This window comes from Chamaea fasciata, unplaced genomic scaffold (genome assembly GCF_029207755.1).
Source record: "Chamaea fasciata isolate MVZ Bird 193981 ecotype frontalis unplaced genomic scaffold, bChaFas1.0.hap1 SCAF_33, whole genome shotgun sequence".
In the NCBI taxonomy this organism is placed as follows: domain Eukaryota; kingdom Metazoa; phylum Chordata; class Aves; order Passeriformes; family Sylviidae; genus Chamaea; species Chamaea fasciata.
In genome coordinates, this window is record NW_027094118.1 from 777,747 (window position 1) to 796,393 (window position 18,647).

The 18,647-nt window shown below is 57.7% G+C and overlaps 1 protein-coding gene and 1 pseudogene across 1 annotated transcript in view; one reads left to right on the top strand and one right to left on the bottom strand.

Moving 5' to 3' along the window:
* LOC136303427 (zinc finger protein 850-like) overlaps window positions 1-18,171 on the top strand; it is a gene marked incomplete at its 3' end in the record, with an annotated part of 418,758 nt that extends 400,587 nt beyond the window's left edge. Inside the window, exons 7-10 of the mRNA XM_066207097.1 lie at window positions 10,572-10,801; window positions 15,882-17,234; window positions 17,487-17,822; window positions 17,991-18,171. Coding sequence (XP_066063194.1) covers window positions 10,572-10,801; window positions 15,882-17,234; window positions 17,487-17,822; window positions 17,991-18,171 — 2,100 coding nt within the window. The remainder of the gene's footprint in view (window positions 1-10,571; window positions 10,802-15,881; window positions 17,235-17,486; window positions 17,823-17,990) is intronic.
* Window positions 1,493-6,034, bottom strand: LOC136303391 (maestro heat-like repeat-containing protein family member 7; annotated as a pseudogene).
* Window positions 18,172-18,647: the final 476 nt, after the last annotated feature.

Below are 18,647 nucleotides of genomic sequence, written 5' to 3' on the forward strand. Positions count from 1 at the left end.
CTGACTGTTCATCTGTGTCCCGCAGGAGCTCCACAAAATGTTCAGTCAGGGGCCACACTTTTTTGGCCTGTGAGGAACACAAGTCGTGAAACGCCGCCCTGGTGCCAACAGGGCCCAGAGGCCAAAGGCCTGTCCCGAGGTACTCGGGCAGCCGAACCAGGAGGCAGGAGAGCTGGGAGCAGCTGCCTGAGCTCTCGAAGCCCAGCCAAGCCCAAGCGACTGCATTCCCCAGCTCAGCTCCAGCCACTGCCCCCTTGTCACCATTGAGGGAGGGATCCTCAGTGAGCTCGAGAAGGGCCCTGAGCGCAAGGTTACACCTTTCCCTGCACTCACTCCGCAGGTACTTTGGGGGAGCGCCAGAGCAGCCGGCTGGCAGGAACATGGCAGCTCCCCGGGGGCTGCTTGTGGCCTCTGACACCCAATTCCTCAGGGCTTCCCACCAGCCCAGCCCCTCAGAGTCTCCCCCAGCCCGGCCAGCCTGCCCGGCAGCAGAGGCGCAGCCCCACAGCAGCTCCAGAGGAGCCCGATCAAGAGGCACCGCGGAGCCCTCAGCAATCCGGCCAGCAGCACACGGGCAGGAGGACACAGACGGCGGTTCCTGGCTGGCACAGGGCTTGTGGCCATCTCCAGGCTCCGGCCTCGCAGGGATGCCCACAGCTCCGGCCCCCACCCACGCGCTCTCTCGGCAGTGCAAAGGCTTCCGCAGGACCACCGAGGGCCGAGGGGCTTCTGGCCATTTTCCCTGCAAGGCTGCACGCCTGGGCAGCTTGCTGAGCACAAAGCACCCTTTTCCCCCTCTTCCCCTGTGCACCCAGGGCAGCAAAAGAAAAATCCTGGGAGTCCGTGTATTGTAACACATATCCTATATTTATATACTGAAGAAAAAAAAGAAGAAAAGAAGAATCCTGTAGAAGAAGAAAATCCCCGCTGGCTCAGTTGGCCCCAGCAGGCAGAGTGTCCCAGATCAGCTCTCCGCAGAGCTCCAGCAGCGCAGCCAGCCCAGGCCCGACAGTCGAGGCCGTGTCTTCCGTGCCCTGCGGAGCTGATCTCGCAGCTTCCGCAGGATGGAGTACGGAGCTCTCTGGACTGCCCGGAGGACCAAGGCTGTTTCAATGGCCAGGTTTCTGATGGCAGGGCTGCTGTCATCTGCCGTGTCTTCAAGGGCTGCAAGACAGAGGAACACGGGGCCATAGCCCTGATCAGCAGGGACCCGAGGAGAGCCCCCTGCCAGGGCCAGCCCAGCCCGCTCTTGCCATGGCCACGAGGGAGCAGGGACCAAGGGGATTGAAACATTAATTTTGAAGAATTACAGACTTTAACTGGATATTGCTGAAGTAAGACAGATAGACTTCCCTTTTGATAAGCAGAAGCCGGATTTAAGGAACTGATAAATCATGGGGCCTGTCAACTTATGTTTGTGTATTCTGACTAATCAATAGGCTTCAAGAAGGACAATGAATTCAGAAATCAAATACTCCTGGGAAAACAGGATTCAGTCGTCATGCAACGCTAAAAGGTTAAAAAGTCAAAGCGAAGAAGACTCACTTACTTCATCATTTTGAGACCCCGCCCCATAAAAAAGACCACCGACCCATTTCAAAGAACAAACCACGCATGCTTAATAGCTTTTGGCTAATTACCATAGGAAGCGGGGAATGGGAGGTACTAAAGTCATGAATATACATTTGTGTTTTGGGTATTCAATCCTTCTGTACATCAAAAGACCCTGTGATCTTCTGTGAGCGCGCGTGTGTTCGGGAGCTATCCCGCACGCTGCCCGGCGTCGTAATTAAACATACACTTTCTAACTCTAAACTGCTGGAGAGTCTTTTGTCCGTCATTGTTGGATATCGGCATTAGGGCGATATTCCTATTTTTTTTAATAATTCAGGATCAGCCCAAACTGCTGGCCATGAATCCCCGACGTGTCCCCGAATTCTCCGTGTGCTCCGCCCTCACCACCCCTCGTCCGCACAGGGAGCACAGCCCTCCGCAGCCAGGCCAGAGCGTGCGGCTTCCCCCGGCAGCCCCCGCTGACAGCCCGCTGCCCCCACTCACCCGCACAGATGAGCTCGAGCTCTTCCTTCCTTCCCCTCAGGTGCCGCCCGGCCATCCCTGGGAACACAGAGCCTGTCAGGGCCCCAGCGGCACGGCGCCCTGCCGGCGGCGCTGCCAGCCCTGTGGCCACACGGCCTCCTGCCCCGGCGGGGCTCGGCCCGGGCCCTTGCCGCACGCTGCCGCCCCAGGGCACGGCTGCCAGAGGGCGGCAGCGGCCCCGAGGGCAGGCGCGGCTCCACGGCGCCGGGTGCGGATGCCGCCGCAGCCGGGCCAGCAGCCGGGGCCGGGGCCGAGCTGCGGCGGGCCGGGGATGGGGGCTCGGGCTCGTGGCTCACCCATGAACCTGATGGCCGCCTCTCGCAGGGGCTCCTGTGGGTGCTCCAGGTAGGGCAGGGCCCGGCGCAGGTGCTCGGCCGCTCGGCTCCTGTCGTCTGCCAGCTGGAGAGAGCGGCAGCAGGGAGGGAAGGGTTGGCGCGGGCTCAGCCCCTGGCCGGGCTCTGGCCGCGCCCAGCCCCGGCCTCCCCTGCCCGCACAGCCCCGAGGCCCGGCCAGCGGGCGCCGGCGCCGGGCTCTGCAGGGGACAGAGGGCCGGCTGCTGCCCGGGGAGGCGCGGTGCCGCCCCGCCCCGCGGCCCCGCTGGGCCGGGGCTCCGTGGGCACCGCACTCGGGGGCCTTCTTCGGGCTGAGGCCGCGGCTTTCAGTCCCTTACCAGTCCTTCGCCGAACCTCCACGTCTGATCCACCTGCAGCATCTGTTCAAGATCCCTCCTCCTCAGGAATCTGGCTGAAGAATGCAGCGTTTCCCGGGCGGCCTGGAGAGCAGCAGAGAGCCGCAGATGGCCCCACAGTTCAGGGCACAGGAGTGTCCCTGTGCCAAGGCCTGCAAGAGGCTCCAGCCTGCAAGGCTCCAGGGCAGGAGGCAGCTGAGCCCCTGCCCAGGGGGAAGCAGCAGCTCACAAGTGCTCACCTCAAGCACACACTTGTTCTGGTCATGGCAGTGGAAGGAGAGTGGGAGCAGGCTCTGGCACACGTGGGACTTCAGCACCTTTCTTCCCTCTTCCGTTAACGAAACCATCATGTCTTGAAAGGCAAACATAGCGCACAGCTGCACCTGGCTATCATCCTGTATGAAAGGAAGGAAAAAAGACCTCATCACGGGCTGCTTCTGGCTGACCTGGGCACCAGCCTGCAAATCCACATGGCACAAAGTGTCCATGCGGCACTCGGTGGCCGTGGCTGGGGGCACAGAGCCTTACGTTGTCAAAGAGCGGCAGGAGCGCCTCAGCCAGTCTCAGGGCGATGGGGCTGGGTATCAGGACGCCATTGTACAGAAACAAATATTTCAGTAGAACAATGGTCATCCTGATGATGTCGCCATCACTTTCCTGCAGGAGCTCGATGAGGCTTTCAGTCAGGTTCCACATTTCTTTAGCCTGTGTGGAACACAAGTCTGTGTAAGCCCAGCCTGCTGCCACAGGGCTCAGAGGCCAAAGACCTGTGTGGAAGCACTCGGGCAGCTGAAGTGGGAGGCGGGAGAGCTGGGAGCAGCTGTCTCAGCACCCAAAACTAAGGCAAGCTCAAGCAACTGCCTTCCCCAGCCCCACGCTGCCCGCACAGCCTCAGCCGCTGCCCCCTTCTCACCATCAGGCGATTCTTGCCCAGCACCACGAGGCCTCTGAGTGCCAAGAGACGCCTCTCCCTGCACTCGCTCCGCAGGTTCTTGGACAGGATCTCCAGAGCGATGCCGCTGCACTTACTCAAGTTGAGGCACTGGAGGACCTGAAAGGCACAGGGCAGTGACAGGGGTCCCGGCCGACAGCAGCCCAGACCCGCACAGGGCCGGGCCCAGGCAGCAGCAGCAGCACAGGGTGCGGGCACCGTCCCAGGCAGCTGCGGCTACGAGAGGGCACAGAGCTGGGAGGCAGCTCAGCCAGGCAGCGCTGGCCTTCAGGCTCACCTCCACAAGGAACACCAGGGCGGGCAGATCCCAGCGTGGCTGCCGTGTGCTGAGCAGCTGGAGCAGGTAGTGAATGATCCAGGAACACAAGGGTTTGGAGACAGAAGACATCTGCCTGGCAGGAGAAAAAGTAACCAACACTGTGAACCAGGGGGACAGACCTTTCCCAGGAGTGACTCCCAGAGGTCGGCTCTTTCAGCACCATCCTGCACGGGGACCTCAGGCATTTGGGAGGTGGCTCCTTGTGGGCACCCGCCTCTGCCAGCCTTTGCCAGTCTGCTTGGTGTTCCGGGGTGACAAGGCCCTCTGGCTCATCACCACAGAGACTCTGTGGGGGACCCCGAGCACAGAGCACAGATTCTGGGGGCGGCGGCGTCAAGGGGGTCTCACCTGGCCAGCAGACCCAAAGCATAGTGGTGGGTGTCAGCATGGAGCAGCTTGTCCCAGCCACGCTGGCGTTCCATTGCCACCACCACATTCTCACAGCGCATTTGGCAGAGCAGGGACTTGAGGGTCCACGCTGCAAACCTGTGTGCAGAGCAAAGCCCAGGTCACGCTGGGAGCACTGGCTCCTGCCCTGGAGATGTGGCAGGGACAGGAGGACTGGGATGGAGCACCTGTTGGGGCTGGTGGCAAGGCCGTCTCGCTCCTGGCATGCCTTCCAGAAGGTATCGATCTCCTCTGGTGGATCCAAAGTGCTGGAGAACACTTGGAAGAGCAGATGCACAAGTAGGCGGGGGAAACACAGCCTCACTTCGAGTGGGACATAGTGCTCCTGGAGGATCTTCCACATCACCGCAGTTGCCTGCAAAGGACAAATCCCCCCGACACAGTGCTGAGGTGTTGGTGTGGCAGGGCCCCAGTGTGGCACGGAGAGGCCAGGGGAGACGCAGGGGGAGCACCGGGCCCGGTGCCCCTGAAGCTGCCCCTAGGCCAGGCTTCATCCCAGCGCCTGAGGCAGGGAGATGCGGTGGGGGAAGGAGGGTGGAGAGCTGCTGGAAAGGCAGCCGTGGGGTGAGCTGGGGCCAGTTCCAGAAACTCACAGCCAGGGCAAAGACACCAGTTTTGTCCCCATCCGAGGTGCACGTGCTGTGCTCTGGCCAGTCCTCCAGCACATGGAGGAGCATCATCTGCGCCAGCTTCGCAGTGCTGGGGGAGCACAGGATGACCTTCCACATGGACAAAGCAGCTCTGCAGGGTCAGAACTCTGTCTCAGGGCGGCCTCGGACACAGCACCGTGGCCTGGGCTGCAGGGGGGAGCTGAGCTGGCTGCCAGCTCTGCCTCTGCCCACTGGCCCTTGCCAGCAGCATGCAGGCAGCCCAGCCCTGTGGGGACAGACCCCCGAGGGGCAGGGAGGGAGCACGGCAGCAGGCTCGGGGCCTGCCGTGCCAGAGCTGGAGAAGGGAGCAGCCGGAGGGCCCTGGATTTCTCCTTTGCTCAGACACCTGGGACAGGCTGTACAGGATGATGGGCTGGGGAGCCCTGAGCCCTCTGGGCAGGTGGGCCCCATACCTGTCACACGATGGGGCCACACGCAGGAGAGTCATCACCACGTCAGCAGGCTGTGCCTCGGTGAGATCCAGCAGGGTCCTGAACAGCTTGTGCCCAGAGTACTCATTGGCCAGGAGCCACTGGTGGATGTACCTGACCATGGCAGGCGCCTGGAGAAGGCACGGGAAGACTTGGAAAGCTGCCAGAGGGAGAAATGTCCCCAGCTTCCCCAGAGAAGTGCTTCCCTTTCCGCACACTGGGTGGCCTGGGAGGGTTACAGGGACCAGCAGGGGTGGCTTGGGAGGCCAAGCAGTTCCTGGGAGGATCAGACCCTGGTCACAGGCTTCTTACTTGCTTTGGCTTGGAAAATCCCTCCTCTACAAGCATATCCAGCAGGGCAGCACTGGACTTGGTTTTGAAGAGGTCCTCAGAGTATCCTCTGAGCCCAGTCTCCTCTACTGGGGCAGCTCCAGGACCTTCCTCTTCCACGCTGGCCAATTTGGGCACTCTTGGGGATCTCTGCTCCATGTCAGCGACTGGACTGATGGGGACTTGCAGGAGAGATGCCTCGGAAAAGCTCCGAGTCAGCAAGTCCTGCAGCGGTGCCTGGAAGGCACCGACACAACTGAAGTGCTGGGAAGAGTTCAGGACAGCAAGTCCTGCACTCTGCTCTCGAGGGCTCCTGCCACAAGGACGGGTGACTCTTGGTCAAGGATTGTGCTTTGGCCTTGAGGTCAACCGGCGGCAGGAATAACGCCTCGGAAAAGCTCTGGGTCAGACACAAACGAGTGTGCTGTGAGGGGGCTCCTCACGACACCGCTCTATCCTGTCCTGTCCCGTCACGTGCTCCGAGCACAGTGGCACAGCTGCATCACCACCAGCACCTGTGTCACCATGTGTCACGAAGGCTCCTTGGACACCCTGTGCCGTTCCATGCCACGGTGAGTGACCACGCTGCTGCACCGTGTCACAAAGGGCCAATGCACACACTGCCACCTGCCCTGGGGCCGCCCCCAGCCCAGCCAAAGTGGCCCGGGTTGGAAGGAATCCCTCGCCCCAAGCGTCTAAGACAGCCCTAAGACAGGATCTTTCGGAGCGCCTCAAACCACGGGCAAACGCTGCCCTGCTCTGCGGGCTCAGGGCAGCAGAAGGAGCCCCCAGGGCTGCCGACGCAGCTGCAGCGGGAAGGGCACGGGGCCTTGCACAGAAGGTGGCACGGCCTCCTTGGGACACGTCTCGGCCGGTGGCCGTCCTAAACCCGCAGGTGTGACACAGACGAGGAACGTGTGGGCCAGGGCACCAGCGCTGCTCTGACCCCTGGGGCCAGGGGAGCGCTGAAACCGGCAGGTGTGGCAGAGTCCCCGCACAAGCAGAGCTGCCACCCCCTGAGCCCTGGCAGTGCTGGTGTCATCTCCTGCCCCAGAGACCTGTGCCCCGGGGGGCTTCTCTGCCACAGGGCAGCCAAAGCCCAGGTGCATTGGGGGCTGTGCTCCTTCCTCCAGGGGATGTTAGCAGGAGCACCTGGAGCAGCTGCTGGCAACACTTGGTCTCTTGTCAGAAGCTGTTACTCCATGCTGAAATTGTTTTCTCATTGGAGTAATTTCCTGCAGCACAAAATCACCCTGGCAGCGATGGCATAGAAGGATCCGGCATTTAAGAATGCTCAGTTCAGGAAAGCTTTACGTCCCATTGCTCAACTCTAGTTCCAAAAAGTTGCTAACTTCCTAAATTCATGGGAATGGCCTGAGAAGGTGATAGGTTTGGAAGTTTCCTTGCCATCTCAAAGCAGCAACACATTTGCCTTAAGGTCATCCATTGAATGTCACTGTACAAAACATAAGACTACACAGGGGCAAAAGAAAGGCCTTGCTTTGGTTTTGAACATTTTTCTCTGAAGGGATGATGATAAGAACCTAATTCTCTTAAGGAATAAAGGCTCTCCAGCAAGTGAAAGTCCACTCAGTGTTACAAAAGTAGCCCAAACAAATGAGTAGACTGCAGGAGGGCTAATCCTCCCTATCCTGCTACAGATACCTAAGTGACCGAGAAAGTACAGCTCTCCCCTCTTCTCTGCACGAGAAGCAGGACCACGAACAGAAAAAGTCCCAGCTATTCCTTCTGTCCTCCATAACCAAAGCTGTGCTAAACCACAGATGCTGCCTTCAAACTGACTCCAATTCCAGCCTCAACCTCTCACCTTCCAGACAACTCCTTCGCCAGCACCCTGCCAAGTCCCCCAGGTGTCTCCATCCCTCAGCAGAGCTTTCCCGTCTTCCAGCAGACCCCCTGGTTCCCTGCACGTGCCGTGGGATGGCACTCAGGACGATGTGCTCCAAGGCCTTCCCCGGTAGCGAGCTCAGGCTGCCAGGCCATCGGTTCCTGGATCATTCTTCCCGCCGACCCTTCCTGCGCACGGCTCTTCCATTTGCACGTTTGTGCTCAGCTGGGACTTGTCCACTTCACCAGGACTGCTGCTAAAGGATGGAGAGCAGCCTGGCAAGCTCCTTCTCCAGCTCCCTCTTTACTCTCGGGGGAGGTAGAACATGTCACAGGAAAGCAAGCGGTGCCAAAAGACCTGGGCGGCATCAGGCACATTTAGGAATGAAACAAGGCCTTTGTTTGATGGAAGGAAGCACAGGCAATTTAGAGAAGCAAAGAGTACTTAGCACAGATATCCTTAAGTACTTAGCACCAGTTAACATAAGAAAAACCTGGAAGCCTAGCATGACAGGAGAGTGACTTGACAAAAAGCTTTAGACATAACCTTCCAGAAGACCTAAGGGCGGCCACAGAATCAGCCCTGTGCAGGCAAGGGATGAGGAAGACGAGCTGCTTTGGTGCGCTGAGACCGATCCTGGCCAGCAGGTGGACATTAGCTTCAAGTCTAGGAATCTGACACAATGGATTTCTTTGTAAACCCCCTGCCTATCCAATCACCTCAGCAGTGTAAAGATGGATGGTATTTTTAATAGAATTCCTACATAAAACCACTGAAATTTAGACGAGGCAAAGAAGCCTTGTGGTGGAGTGCAGACCCCTTCCCTCCTGCCAATAAAAGAGCTTCTGGCGGACGATGCATTTGTCTGCTGATTTCTTTGAATTCTAGAGACCCCTCAGCACTGCTCTATCCTGAGGGAACACCCTTGGCCTTGACCTGTAGGCACCCGCGCAAGCTTCAACTCAGCTGCCTCAGCTTGCAGGACCTCTCTTGGCCGGCATCCTGACGGGGATGCAGGACTGCTGCGATGCACTGCTGGGACCCAGCGGGACAGGACCGGCTGTCTCGTGTCCACGTAGCAGCACCCCCTGACACAGCCGGGGTCATCCCGACAGCAGACAAGGCTCACGTGTCTGCAGAGAGGGGCAAGGAGCGCTGGGCTCCTCTCAGGGTGTCTCAGCTGGGCCTGCTCCACAACACGCCCCCATTTGAAGGCCTGCTAATGCCCAGCTGCCAGAAACGCCTGCCTTGTTCTCTCCAAGATGCACAGGAAGAGCCGATGAGAGGGCGCCTTGGGAGGCAAACCTTCCAAGCCTTTTCTGAGGCCACGGACACAGCAAGATCAGCCAAGACTCTCCGTGCCGCCTGGCCCACACAGCCCAGCTCGGTGCTGGCCCTCTGGGCCGGAGCCGCTTCCAGCGAGCAAAACAGAAATGCATATTGCCAAGAGTTGAAACACAGCAGACAGGTAAGATGTGAGACGTGTGTGCATGAAGGCCTTTGAATTCACAGCTCTCCAAGACAGCTTTGGGGCTCGCAGCTGTTCAGAGATGCTCCTGCTCACACCTGTGTCCACAGTGGGGGTAACACACCCTGCTGCAGGTGCTTGCCTTGGTCTCTGCAGGTTCAGGTGGATTCCAAACCTGCTCTTCACAGCCTTCTCCCTTCCCTTCTCCATCTGCCAAGTGCCACGGGCCTCAAGGACTGAAAGGACCACAGACAGCTAAAGGGGGACACTTGCACCTTCCTCACTGGGAGCTCCATGGAAAGTGCTTTCCTTGAGAAGCAAGCCTCTTTTCCCCAGAGGCGTTTCCCCACATTGGGAACTTTCCTGGGGAACACCAACACACTCCTAAGAAACCCTGGCAAGGCTGAATTCCTTCTGGTCCTTTCTGGCCAGGCGCTCCAGCTCTAGCTCGTATTCCCCCCAGTGTGATTCCAGGTGGAGGTTCGCACATGCAGCCCCAGGCCCTCTACAAACACAAGCCGCCCGCTGCCTCTTCACCTGCCTCCACTCCTGCCTGCGCTCACAGCAGCAAAACCAGGCTGTTCCCGGCCAGAGACCAGAGCCCTGTTCCCGCAGGACGCTCTTGCCAGCACCTTCCAGGACTCTCCGCTGTGCACACAGCACTTTTCATGCCCGCTCTCCACAGCCTTTGGAACACAGAGCACAACCTGGCTGGCGCTGCCGTCAGCACACCCCAAACACAGGCGGAGGAAGGAGAAGCAGGGGCTGCTTTGTGGCCATGCCCAAGAGAGACTGGAAGGCTGCCCTCCCTCTGCTCTCACTTGGGTGCCTTTCTGACAGGCTCTGAGGCAGGGGCTGCGATTCCTCCGTTGTGGGGACCAGAACCGCAGCCGGGATCCCGGCACTGCCTGACGGCGCTCCGGGCAATTGGCACGGTGGTCGCGTGTCCCAGCCTCGGTCACCATGCTGCTGCTTCACTTGCCTTCAGGCACAACAAAAGCTCAGTGTTTAGTTGTCAGGGATGCTCGGGAATAAAACAATCTGAAACGTACGTGTGACTGCAAAACAAGTTTTCTTTGATGAGTTGCTGATGCAACAAATACATCCCAACCCCTGGATTGGTGAAAAGCTGCTGAGCGGCAGCAGGAGACGGAAGGTGATGCTCAGCTGGGAGATGCAGGCAGCCCATCCAACTTCAGGGCATGCCCTGCATCAAAGGAGCGTGAATTTAGTCCATGTCGCCACTCCACCCCAGAACCAGGTTTCATAGCTCCTCCTCTGGACTGGAGCTTCTCCAGTTACATCATCACCTCACAGATGGCCAGAGCAGGAGTGGTGAATGTGGGCAGAGCTTCGGCCACAGAATCAACCTGATCCAGCACCAGAACATCCACACTGGGGAAAGGCCGTACAAGTGTGGGGAATGTGGGAAGGGCTTCAGCCACAGAGCCAGCCTGAGCTTGCACCAAAAGATCCACACTGGGGAGAGGCCCTACGAGGGTTCCCAGTGTGGGAAGGGGTTTCGGGTCAGCAGCAAGCTCCTTGAACACCAGCAGACACACACAGAGGAGAGGCCCTTCCGCTGCCCCGACTGCGGGAAGGGCTTCAGGCACAACCCCAACCTCATCATCCACCGGCGCATCCACACCGGGGAGAGGCCCCAAGAGTGTCCCCAGTGTGGGAAGAGCTTCTCACAGAGCTCTGCCTTGACCCAACACCAACCAAGGCACCATCAGGAAAGCCCTGCCAGTGCCCCCAGTGCAGAAAGAGCTTCGAGCTCGGCTCCAGCTTCAGCCCCCACTGGACGAGCCCCATTGGGCAGAGCCCCGGTGACCCACATTCCCTGTGTTCCGTGTTGGGTGGATTTTAGATAACTTTGGGTGGTTTGGGGCCAAATCTGGTGGGCTTTAGGGTGGATTTTTTATCCCTTTAGATGATTTTAGGCCCATTCGGGTCTGGTTTCGGCTCATTTGGGTGATTTTATGATAAACTGGGATATTTTTGGTGGATTTTAAGTCCCTTTGAATGATTTTCGCCCCACATGGGTGGATCTTAGGTGTGCGTGGGAGATTTTAGGCCCCTTCTTTTTGGTTATTTTTGGTCCTTATGAGTGGATTTTCAGCCTCTTTGGATAATTACATGTCAAACAAAGTCCTTCTCTGGTGACTTTAGGTCCTTTTGTGTGGCTTTCAGGCCATGTTGGGTGATTTTAGATCTTTTTGGTTGATTTTAGGCCAAACCGGGTACGTTCAGTTTGGATTTTACACCCATTTGGGAGATTTAAGAGTGATTTCAGGCTATTTTGTGTGGGGTTTTTTTTTAAACCAGTTTGTTCAATTTTAGGCCCCTTGGTTGGATTTTAGAGCCCTTTGGATTCTTTTAACCCCATTGGGCTGATTTGAGGCCAAACCATGGAGATTTAGGGTGTATTTTAGTGCCCTTTGGGTAATTTTAGGCCACTTTGTGGGGATTTTAATCCCATTTGGATAATTTGAGGCCAAACCTGATCGGGTTTAGGGTGGATTTGAGGCCCCTTTGGAGACTTTTAGGCGCATTTTGGGTGATTTCAGGGCAAACCCGGCGGTTTTAGGGCCGCGCGTCCCCTTGGCCCCGCCCCTTTCCCCTCCCAGTTCCCGCCCTTTCTCTGACCCCGCCTCGTTCCATTCGTTCCCCGCCCTTTCATTGGCCACGCCTCTTTTCCCTTGGGTTTCGCCCATCTACTGGCACGTTCCGTCCAGCGCATGCGCAGATGACCCAGAAGTGGCTCCCCCGGGCGCCGCCATCTTTGTTCCTGGTCCCCCGAGCCGGCTCCGGCGTGTCCGAGACCTACGGTGGGGCAGTGGGGGATCTCTAGGGGATCTATAGGGGATCTCTAGGGGATCTCTAGGGGATCTCTAGGGGATCTCTAGGGGTCTGGGGGGACCTGGGGGTGTCTTTAGGGGGTTTAGTGGGTGGTCTGTAAGGGGTTTAAGGGGGTCCATAGGGGATTTAGGGCGGTCTGGGCGTCCCTAAAGGGGGTTTGGGGGGCCATAGGGGCTCCATAGGGGTCTGAGGGGTCTATAGAGGGTCCGTAGGGGTCCGTAAAGGGGCTCGGGGCGTCCCTAAGTCCGGGGCTCTGGGGGTCTCTTTTGGGGATTATTGGGGTCTGGGTGGCCTTTCCGGGGCTTGGGGGGTCTGTCGGGGATCTGGGGGAGCCTGTAGCGGCTCCGGGGAGGTGTGGGGGTGTCCGTGGGTCCCTGTGTGGGGTTTTGGGGCGGTCTGAGGGTCCCCAAAGGGGCTCTGAGGGGGCTCCAGGGGATATATAGGGGATCTCGAGAGGGTTCAGCGTGGCCTGGGGGTCTCTCTAGGGGATCTGGGGGTCTCCCTAGGGGATTTTGGGAGGGCCTGGGGGTCCCTGGAAGGGGTCTGAGGGTCCATTTAGGGGATCTCAGGGTCTCTGCAGGGGATTTGGGGAGGGCTTGGGGCTTCCTAAAAGGGGCTGGGGGGGAGGGTCCCACAGGGGATTGGGAAGGGGTCTGGGGGTCTCTATAGGGGATTTAGGGGGGGTCTGGGGGGTCTATAGGGGATCTGCGGGGGTCCCTAAAAGGGGTTTGGGGTGGGTCTATAGGGCTTCTATAGGAGCCTGGGGGAGCATATAGAGGGTTTGGGGAGGGTCTTGGGATCTCTGTAGGGAAATTTTGGGATCCTTGGAGGGAATTTTGGGCTCTGTACAGGGAATTCTTGGAAATGTAGAGGTCCAAATGGGGCAATTTGGGGTTTTCTATTGGGAACTTTTTTGAATTTTGGGGCCTCTATTGGGAATTTTGAGGGGAATTTTGGGGGAATTTTGGATCCAAAAGCAGGGACTTTGGGTCCAAGTGTGGGAATTTTGGGATCTCTAGAGGGGATTTTGGGGAATTTTGATACCAAATGTGGGAAGTTCCGGCAGTTCTTGGTGATCTGCAGCACCGGCACGAGCAAGTCCTGCCTGCTGCACCACTTCATCGAGAGCACGTGTAGGAAATTTTGGCAATTGTCAAGGATTTCAGGAATTCTGTGACTTGTGGAAGTTTCGGGAAATTTTCTTTGGATTTTGGGGGACTTTCTGGGTGCTTTCGGGGATTTTTAAAATATTTTTAGGAATTTTGGGGTGGTGTTTTTGCATTTTTAGACTGTTTTCTGTTGTTATTTGGGGGCTTCTTTGGGTTATATGTTGGGAATTTTGAGAAATCTGAGGAGTTGGGGAGTTTTCAGGGAATTTTTGTGGAGTTTTGAGGGATTTTAAAAAATATTTCTGAGCATTTGAAGGGTTTGTTTGGCTTGTTTGTTTTCATTTTCGGGGTGATTTTTGATGGAGTTTGGTTGAATTTCTGGGGAATTTTGGGGAATTTGGGAAATTCTGGGTAGTCTGGGAAAATTTGGGAATATTACTGGAAGTTTTGCAGGCATTTTCTGGCTTTTTTTCTTTTTTGAGCTATTTTGAGGCTTTTTTCAGGATTTTTAAAAAATAATTTTCCTTTTTCATGCAATTTTGGGTTGATTTTTTTAAAAATTTTTTGGAATTCTGTGTCTCTCCGGGCTCTCCCCCATCCTGCGGCATTTTGGGCAATTTTCTGTCACTCTTGGGTCATTTTTGGTCACGCTTTGAATCATTTTGAGATATGTTTTGCAATTTCAGGGGCATTTCTAGTCAGGTTTTGGTCATTTGGGGGCCATTTTGTGGCCATTTTCCGGCACCTTTCAGGCACTGTCGGTCTCTTTAGGGGCGTGTTTGGTGACTTTTGGGCCGTTTTTTGCCGGTTGCGGTCCCGGTCTCAGTCTTGTCCCGGTGGCAGCTCTGGTGCCGGTTTCCGTCCCGGTCTCGGCCGCAGTCCCGGTGCCTGTGCAGCGCCGCTGCGGGTGCTGCTGTCGGTTCCGGTCCCGGTCCTGCAGCGGTGCCGCTCTCGGAGCCAGTCTCGGATCCGGTGTCGGTCTCACTCCTGGTGCTGGTGCCGCTTCTGGTGCTGATTTTGGTCTGGGTCCAGGTCCCGGAGATTTTAGGCGGGTTTGGGTAATTTTAGGCCAAACTGGGCAGGTTTAGGGTGGGGTTTTGAGCCTTTTAGTGTGGATTTTGGGCCCCTTTGTCTGATTTTAGGCAAAATCTGGTGGGGTTTAGTCCCATTTGAGTGATTTTAAGATAAACTGGGCAGTTTTAGGGTGGATTTCTGATCCCTTTGAATGGTTTTTAGGCCCATTTCGGTGGGGCTTAGTCCCATTTGGGTGAATTTAGTTGAAATCTGTTAGATTTTAGGGTGGACTTCAGGTACATTTTGTTGATTTTAGGCCACACCCGGTATTTTCAGGGAGGATCTCACAGCCTTTTAGGAGATTTGAGGGGATTCTTGGCCATTTTGTGTGGGTTTGAAACCACGTTTGGCAATTTTAGGCCGCATTGGCTGGTTTTAGACCCCTTTGGATGATTTTATCCCCAAGTGGCTGATTTCAGGCCAAACCCTGTGGCTATAGGGTGGCTTTTAGTGCCCTTTGGGTGATTTTAGGCCACTTTGTGGGGATTGCAGGCCTCTTAGGGTGATTTGAGGCCAAACCTGATCGGTGTAAGGGTGGATTTTAGGCTTCTTTAGACAATTTCAGGCCCGTTTGAATGCTTTTCGTTCGAACCGGGCCTTTTTAGGACCGCGCGTCCCCTCGGCCCCGCCCATTGCCCTCACGATTCCCGCCCTGTCCCTGACCCCGCCCCTTTCCCTCCCAGTTCCCGCCCTTTCCTTGGCCCCGCCCTCCCAGGCCGGGCACGGGCCCGGGGGAGGAGGAGGAGGGAGGGAGGAAGAGGCGCAGCGGCGGCAGGAGCGGGAGGAGAAGACGAGCGGAGGGAGCGGCGGCTCCAGCGCTCCCTGAACTGGCGGCACCGCCGGGATCATCGCCCCCCATCCCGCAGGTGCCCGGGGAGGGGGAGCTCACCCCAAATATCCCGGGGGGTCCCTGGGTTTGGGGTTTGTTGGGGGGATGTTTGGAGCTCGCGGGGATCCAAAGCCGAGCAGCAGATGCCCCTCGGGGGGACATCGGGGGCTCCCCGGGAGGTGTTTTTGGGGTGTCCCGGTGTCGGCAGAGCCGGGGCGGGGGGCGGGGGAACACCGGGTTTGGGGAGCCCGGGAGAGCCGCCGCTTCCCTGAGCGGGAGCCCAGAGAGAGGAGAGCCCAGAACCGCAAAGCGGGGAGCCCGAGAGGCGGGGGAACGCCTGGGATTGCCGGGACCCCGTTAGGGGCTGGAGGGGCGGGATGGCCGGGAAGAGGGTTCGGGAGTCGCGGTGCTGGAAGTGGCTGCTCCCAGTGTAAGCCCAGTCACTCCCAGTATCCGTAGGTGGGAGACAGAAGAGGGGGGAGCTTTTCGGGTTCCTGGGACTCGCCGCAGCCCGGGGAGGGCGGGCACCGAGCAGACGGGGGATCTCCTTCCCCTTCCCTGTGACACGGAGGCAAATCCCATCCTGTCCTTGTCCTTCCTCCCCCAGACAAGGAGCCGAGCATGGAGAGCAGGGAGGACAAATCCCCGCGGCAGAAGCTCGTGGCAGAGGCCGTTTTGAGCGGCTCCACGGTGCAGGAATGCAACGGGGAGGAAAAGGGCCGGAGATCCCTGAGGAGGAGGGGCTGCAAACGCAGCTGGCGAGGATGTGAGGAGGAAAGAGCCAGGCCGGGCCGGGAAGGCGGCCGGAGATGGAGCCAGAGCTCAGAGCTGGTGGTCCACGAGCAGCTTCGTGATGGGGAGAAGCCCCACAAGTGCTCCGAGTGTGGGAAGAGCTTCAGCCAGGCCAACAGCCTGATCTGCCACCAAAGGATTCACACAGGTGAACGGCCCTACGAGCGTGGGGAATGTGGGAAGAGCTTCAGACAGAGAATCAACCTGATCCAGCACCAGAACATCCACACTGGGGAAAGGCCGTACAAGTGTGGGGAGTGTGGGAAGGGCTTCAGGTACAGAGCCAACCTGAACTTCCACCAAAGGATCCACACTGGGGAGAAGCCCTACGAGTGTGGGGAATGTGGGATGAGCTTCAGCCAGAGGTCCAGCCTACTCCGCCACCAGATGTTCCACACAGGGGAACGACCCTACGAGTGTGGGGAATGTGGGAAAAGCTTCACAGAGACAGCCACCCTGACTGAGCATCAGAACATCCACACTGGGGAAAGGCCGTACACGTGTGAAGAATGTGGGAAGGGCTTCAGGCAGAGAGCCAACCTGAGGCTACACCAAAAGATCCACACTGGGGAGAGGCCCTGTGAGTGTAGGGAATGTGGGAAGAGTTTCATCCAGAGTTCAAGTCTGATCAGCCACCAAAGCATCCACACCGGAGAGAGACCCTATGAGTGTGGGGAATGTGGGAAGAGCTTCAGTCTGAGGTCCAGGCTGATCTTTCACCATAGAATCCACACTGGGGAAAGGCCCTACAAGTGTGGGGAATGTGGGATGAGCTTCAGCCGGAGCTCCCACCTGATCCTCCACCAAAGGACCCACACCGGGGAACGGCCCTACGAGTGTGGGGAATGTGGGAAGAGCTTCAGCCAGAAAATCAACCTGATCCAGCACCAGAACATCCACACTGGGGAAAGGCCGTACAAGTGTGGGGAATGTGGGAAGGGCTTCAGCCACAGAGCCAGCCTGAGCTTGCACCTAAAAATCCACACTGGGGAGAGGCCCTGGAGAGGCCGGAGATGGAGCCAAAGCTCAGAGCTGGTGGTCCATGAGCAGCTTCGTGATGGGGAGAAGCCCCACAAGTGCTCCGAGTGTGGGAAGAGCTTCCGCTGGCAGAGCGACCTGCTCCGCCACCAGAGGACCCACACTGGGGAGAGACCCTACGAGTGTGGGGAGTGTGGGAAGAGCTTCAGCCGACGGTGCCACCTGATCTGCCACCAGAGGATCCACACCGGAGAAAAGCCGTATGAGTGTGGGGAATGTGGGAAGAGCTTCAGCCATAAATCCCACCTGATCCGTCACCAGATGACCCACAGTGGGGAGAGGCCCTACGAGTGTGATCAATGCAGGAAGAGGTTTCAGACCAGCACTTATCTCCTCGTGCACCAGAGCACGCACACGGAGGAGAGGCCCTTCCATTGCCCTGACTGCAGGAAGGGCTTCAAGCGGAGCTCACACCTCATCCAGCACCAGAAGATCCACACCAGGGAACAACTCGATGAGAGCGAGAAATGTGCGAAGAGCTTCAGCGTGAGGTCCAACCGGATCCATCACCAGAGGACCCACGCCAGGGAACGACCCTATGAGTGTGGGGAATGTGGGAAGAGCTTTAGCTGGCGGTGCCGCCTGATCAGCCACAAGAGGATCCACACAGGAGAACAGCCCTACGAATGTGGGGAATGTGGGAAGAGCTTCAGCCAGAGAATCCACCTGATCCAGCACCAGAACATCCACACTGGGGAAAGGCCGTACAAGTGTGGGGAGTGTGGGAAGGGCTTCAGGCAGAGCGGCAGCCTGAGGTTCCACCAGAGGATCCACACTGGGGAGAGGCCCTACAAGTGTTGCCAGTGCGGGAAGGGGTTTGTGACCAGCACCCTGCTGCTTGAACATCAGCAGACACATGCAGAGGAGAGGCCCTTCCACTGCCCCGACTGCAGGAAGGGCTTCAAGCGGAGCTTACACCTCATCCAGCACTAGAAGATCCACACCAGGGAACGACTCAATGAGAGTGAGAAATGTGGGAAGAGCTTCAGCATGGGGTCCAACCGGATCCATCACCAGATGACCCACGCCGGGGAACGAACCTTTGAGTGTGGGGAATGTGGGAAGAGCTTTAGCTGGCGGTGCCGCCTGATCAGCCACCAGAGGATCCACACAGGAGAACGGCCCTACGAATGTGGGGAATGTGGGAAGAGCTTTAGGCACACACCCAACCTGATTATCCACCAGAGGATCCACACTGGGGAGAGGCCCTACAAGTGTTCCCAGTGTGGGAAGGGGTTTGTGACCAGCACCCTGCTCCTTGAACACCAGCAGACACACACAGAGGAGAGGCCCTTCCGCTGCCCCGACTGCAGGAAGGGCTTCAGGCACAACTCCAACCTCATCATCCACCGGCGCATCCACACCAGGGAGGGCCCCAAGAGTGTCCCCAGTGTGGGAAGAGCTTCTCACAGAGCTCAGCCTTGACCCAACACCAACAAAGGCACCATCAGGAAAGCCCTGCCAGTGCCCCCAGTGCAGAAAGAGCTTCGAGCTTGGCTCCAGCTCCAGCCCCCGCTGGTGGAGCCACATTGGGCAGAGCCCTGGTGACCCACATTCCCTGTGTTCCGTGTTGGGAAGTCACCTTGCCGATTATCCTTTTGATTAGACCTTAATTATTTTCTCTTCTCCCTCTCTTTGTACTGCAAAAGCCAAGAGAGATTGTAGCCCTGCTTTCGTGCCTGAGATCTTTTGGTTTTGTGAAATTCTTTTCTCAGGGAGTTTTCTGTAAACAAGAGGAGTGTTTTTCTAAA